General features: G+C 58.4%; 1 protein-coding gene across 1 annotated transcript; it reads right to left on the bottom strand.

The window, feature by feature from the left end:
- Positions 1–217: 217 nt before the first annotated feature.
- Positions 218–1,645, bottom strand: TMEM121B (transmembrane protein 121B). Its single transcript, XM_074938810.1, has one exon. It carries the CDS (start codon positions 1,643–1,645, stop codon positions 218–220), a length of 1,428 nt encoding a protein of 475 aa, XP_074794911.1.
- Between the last annotated feature and the right edge of the window lie 3,236 nt (positions 1,646–4,881).

Here is a 4,881-nt window from a genome sequence, read left to right as displayed (position 1 = left end):
AGGTGTGAGTAGATGGCAAAGTGGGGTCGGAGGGGGCAGGTGAATAGAGGGGTGGGATGAGGGGGCAGGGTTCCTGGGTGGGGACAGTGCAGGGGCAGGGCTACTGGGGGCAGGTGAGGAGGGGGCAGGGTCCCTGGCCGGGGAGGGGAGAGGGGGCCAGGTTTCTGGCCGGGGGTGGCGCAGGGGTCGGACGGCTACCCCGCCCCCCCGCCCCGGTTCAGTTCTGGGCGCTGACCGCCAGGGTGTTGACGTAGCCGTGGGGCCCCATGTCGTTCTCGGAGATGCAGTGGCTGAGCTGGGCGGCGCCGGGCCCCGGGCCAGGGGCCGCGCTGTACTTGGCGCCCCCGGCGGCGGGGCGGAGCAGGCAGCAGGTCTCCATGGCCTCGAGGCCGCGGCAGGCCAGGAAGAAGAGGTTCTTGAGCATGAAGACGGAGAGCGGCTGCTGGTAGCGCAGCAGCAGGAGGCAGCGCAGGGCGAGCAGCGGCGCGTCCAGCAGCCCGGCGGGCAGCAGCAGGTGCAGGGCCAGGCGGGCGGCGCCGGGCGGCCGGGCGGCGCTGAGCTCGTAGAGCCAGAGCACGGGCGAGGCCAGGCAGAGGAAGTAGACGGCGATGAGCAGGTAGCGCAGCGGGCCGGGCAGCGGGGCCGGGCGGCCGGGCTGCAGCACCAGCTCCAGCAGGGTGAAGCTGTCCAGCAGGTCGAGGCAGGTGGCCAGGAAGGCGGCGGCGGCGCGGTGCTGGGGCGGGGGCTGGGGCGGCAGCAGCAGCTGGCCGGCGCCGTCGGGGCCGATGGCCCGCAGCAGGCAGTAGAGCAGCGGGGCGGAGAGCGCCAGGGTGACGCGGAAGCCGGTGATGCCCAGCGGCAGGCGCAGCTCGATCAGCTCCAGGATGGAGGTGCCCAGGATCAGCGCCGCCTTGGGGGTGAAGGCGATGGAGTAGATCAGCCAGGCCAGGTGCGCGTAGGCGAAGTCCCCGCCCCGCAGGGGGCCCCCAGCCCGGCCCGCGCCCCGGCCGCCGTGCGGGGGGTGCAGCAGCAGCGGGTGCAGCGGCGGGGGCGGAGGGTGACCCGGCGGGGGGCGCTCCCGGCGCCGGGCCCGGCTGTTGCGGCAGAAGAAGATGCCCCAGCCGGCCGCCAGCACCAGGTCGGTGGCGATCCAGCTGCACCAGTAGAGGTCGGTGACGGCGATCAGGTAAAGGTCCAGCAGCGCGCCCTGCCCCAGCAGCAGCACCAGGGACAGCGCCTTGTAGCCCCAGCGCGACCCGCCGGAGCCCCCGCCCGGCCACAGCAGCCCTCCGGCGGTGGCCGCCGCCGCCCCCCCGGCCGGGCCCGCGCCCCCGTACAGCTCCCCCGCCGTCATGCTGCAGCCCGAGCTGCTGCTGCTGGAAGCCGGGGAGGAGGCTGCGGGGGCCGGCGCGGCCGGGGCCGGCACCAGGGGTTTGCTGATGCTCTCCTCCTCCTCGCCCCCGCTGCTGCTGCTGCTGCGGGCCCGGGCCGAGCCCGAGCTGGAGCCGGACACGCGCCGGCTGCGGCCGCCCAGGAAGAGGGGCTGCAGGTCGGCGGCGGGGTGAGCAGGGGGCGGCGGCGGCTGGAAGGAGCCGGAGGAGGAGGAGGAGGAGCCCGAGAGCTGGTTGGAGACAGCTCGGTGCATTGTCCTCCCCGGCCCCAGAGCGAGGGGCCCGGGCCCCGGCCGCGCCCAGCCCCGGCCGACCGCACCGAGGGTTGGGGCCAGCGGCTGGGGGCCAGCGAGAGCGGAGACCCGGCCTGGATCCGCCGCAGTCCCGGAGCGGCTCCACGGACTCCGGAGAACGCGGCGGCGGCGGCTCCACGCGCGAGAGAGGCGGGGAGCTGCCAGGGGGCTCGCGGGGGGCGGGGAGAGGCGGAACGAGGAGACTCCCCGAGTGAGTGGCGGGGAAGCTGAAGCAAGACTGAGCCGTCTGCGGCAGCTCGGGTGGGTGGGCTGGAGCGGAGAGAGGCTGTGCAGCCGGGAGGCTGGGCCTGGGCCCCCCGGAGCAGAAGTGTGTGCTGAGCCCAGAGTCAGTGCCTGAGCCCCCGGGGAGAGGAACCCCCCCACCTGGCTTGCTGGGACCACAAATGCTGCACATTTCTCCCCTTGGTCCAAGGCGGGCAACTCACCAAAAAGGGCCAGCTGGTGGTGGCCAAGCAGGACTTCAAGCCTCTCGAGGCCAGTGCTCAATGCTACATCCCTGTTACTGATAAAGAAAGTCAAACCACCTTATACCCAGTAGTCACTGCTGGCAATGCATATGAAATACCTCCTGCTATATTGTTTAAGCAACATCCATGTTTCAGATCCATCTAAGATGGTCGGAAGTACACAGGGTTGATAAATCCATGCTTTTGTATATCATTTCACCTTCTTTTGGTGCCAGACCCAATGCAGGTCCTTCCTGGCTGAGGCTGTTAAACCAAGTCTCCTTAAGATAGCTGTGCTCATTTGATGATAGTTCACGTCGGATGGATGAAGTCCATCTACTATTGCCACAGTTTTTCTGGGAGCACAGATGCTTTCGATCACAACTTTTGCACCAACATTCTGCATTTTTGTTTTTGCCCAAGAAACCCTTAGCCCAAGGGTAGCTGCCTCATGCTGGAAGCTTTCTAGTGCTTTGAGATAATTTGTGTTGTGACCAAAGATGGTAACGCAACATCAGCCATGTCAGTAAAAAAGCGTTAACCAATTGTTGAGCTTTGGTTTAGGTTTGACACTAGGGCTGGGTTGAAGCAGGGATATGACCTGGTCCCCAGCCCTGTTCTGCTGTACAAAGGCTTGGCGCTTTGAACATATCACTGCAAATATTGGTATAACTGTCAGGGCAACCACATGACAAGCTTGTCTTAAATTACTTGTATAGCCCACAAGCACATTGAAATCTGTCCAGAGCAAGGACCCACTCCAGCAGCTTTTTCCTCATAGGTGAAGGGAAAAAGAGGGCACCTTAGAGCTGCCAGGCAGTGGTGTAGTGGTTACAGAAAGAAGTGAGTCAAGTACACGCCATATTTCCCAAGTAAGTAGTGGGGTTACCCTAGTTTCTCCTCCCTACAGGACCGCTGCAACATTTCGTTTGAAGACACACAATAAAAGGATTTCACCCAGCTCAAGCTTCCTTAAATGAGGGCCAAACTCACTTTTTCTGCTCAGAAAGTGAGCAGGTCATGCACACCACATTTTGCCCCTCCCACCATGCTCTGTTTTGAGCTGATTAGGCTAAAATGTATGCATTTTCTTTGAGTAGTCACTGCATAGTCACACTTATGGGGATTGATGCCTTCTACTGTGGAATCTTCTGGCCTGCAGTGGTCATTGGGCCCCTCACCCCTCCACGAGGCTGCCCAGGGTAAAGGGGGTGGGGAGCATCCCCAAGCACCACTCAGTTTCTCTGTAACCTCTGAAGGTGCAGTGAGCTGATACTCTTCCTCATCAGTTTTCTGTCTTCCTTTTCGTCTGTCCTCGCAGGACTATTTTTGGTCCCGTTAGACTGGCAAGTATAGTACTACGAATGTCTTTATCTAGACGAACAAAGAGGAAATGCTACCTAGCCAGCATGAGACTCATCTGGACCCACAGACGCAAGAGGACCATCTCACAAACCACAATGGTTGAGGGAGGCTCCCCAGGCCCATTCAACTAATTCTGGCAATGTGTAAGTCCAGCATAGACTTTAGAGCTCTACTAGCTTAAGTGGCTGTGTGCTTGGTTTAAGCAGTGGCCTGGTCCCTCAATTTTATCCAGATGACTGAACCTAGCACTGAGATTCTGGCACAGTCAACATGGCCCCAAGGTCCCCAGATTCCTCTAAGCCATCATAGCTTGGTGCCAAGGTGCCTGTACCAAAGACATGGCAGCAAAGTATCCAGCTCTATCCAAGCTAGTGCCAAGATTCTGACTCTAGTGAAGTCATTTGGTGCCCACCATGAGTGTCACTAAGGCCCCCAGATCCATCCAACCTGAGTCCAGAGCTGGCACCATGCTCTCTGGTGAACCACTTGAAGTGGTCTGCTGCCCATTCTATACAGCATACTGAAATAGTTCTGGGGACTTTGAGTCAAGGTTTGTCAAGGTTCCTTCCCCACTCTGAACTCTAGGGTACAGATGTGGGGACCTGCATGAAAACCTCCTAAGCTTACTTTCAGCAGCTTAGGTTAAAACTTCCCCAAAGGTACAAATTAATTTTATCCTTTGACCCTGGATTTCCACTACCACCACCAAACTTTAACTGGGTTTACTGGGAAACGTAGTTTGGACACATCTTTCCCCCCCCAAATCCTCCCAACCCTTGCACCCCACTTCCTGGGGAAGGTTTGGTAAAAATCCTCAGCAATTTGCATAGGTGACCACAGACCCAAACTCTTGGATCTGAGAACAATGAAAAAGCATTCAGTTTTCTTACAAGAAGACTTAATAGAAGTAAAGGAATCACCTCTGTAAAATCAGGATGGTAGATACCTTGCAGGGTAATTAGATTCAAAACACAGAGAATACCTCTAGGCAAAACCTTAAGTTACAAAAAAGACACACAGACAAGAATAGTCATTCTATTCAGCACAGTTCTTTTCTCAGAACCATTTAAAGAAATCATAATCTAACACATACCTAGCTAGATTACTTACTAAAAGTTTTAAGACTCCATTCCTGTTCTGTCCCTGGCAAAAGCAGCATACAGACACAGACCCTTTGTTTCTCTCCCTCCTCCCAGCTTTTGAAAGTATCTTGTCTCCTCATTGGTCATTTTGGTCAGGTGCCAGCGAGGTTACCTTTAGCTTCTTAACCCTTTACAGGTGAAAGGATTTTTCCTCTGGCCAGGAGGGATTTTAAAGGGGTTTACCCTTCCCTTTATATTTATGACACGCCCTCCCAAATCTCAA

The sequence above is a fragment of the Natator depressus genome, chromosome 1 (genome assembly GCF_965152275.1).
Source record: "Natator depressus isolate rNatDep1 chromosome 1, rNatDep2.hap1, whole genome shotgun sequence".
In the NCBI taxonomy this organism is placed as follows: Eukaryota; Metazoa; Chordata; order Testudines; family Cheloniidae; genus Natator; species Natator depressus.
Note: the sequence above shows the minus strand (reverse complement) of the source record. Positions and strands in the feature narration are given on the sequence as shown.

Excerpts from the sequence above, each read along its gene's own strand:
- TMEM121B (XM_074938810.1), bottom strand. The coding sequence starts at position 1,645 with ATGCACCGAGCTGTCTCCAACCAGCTCTCGGGCTCCTCCTCCTCCTCC.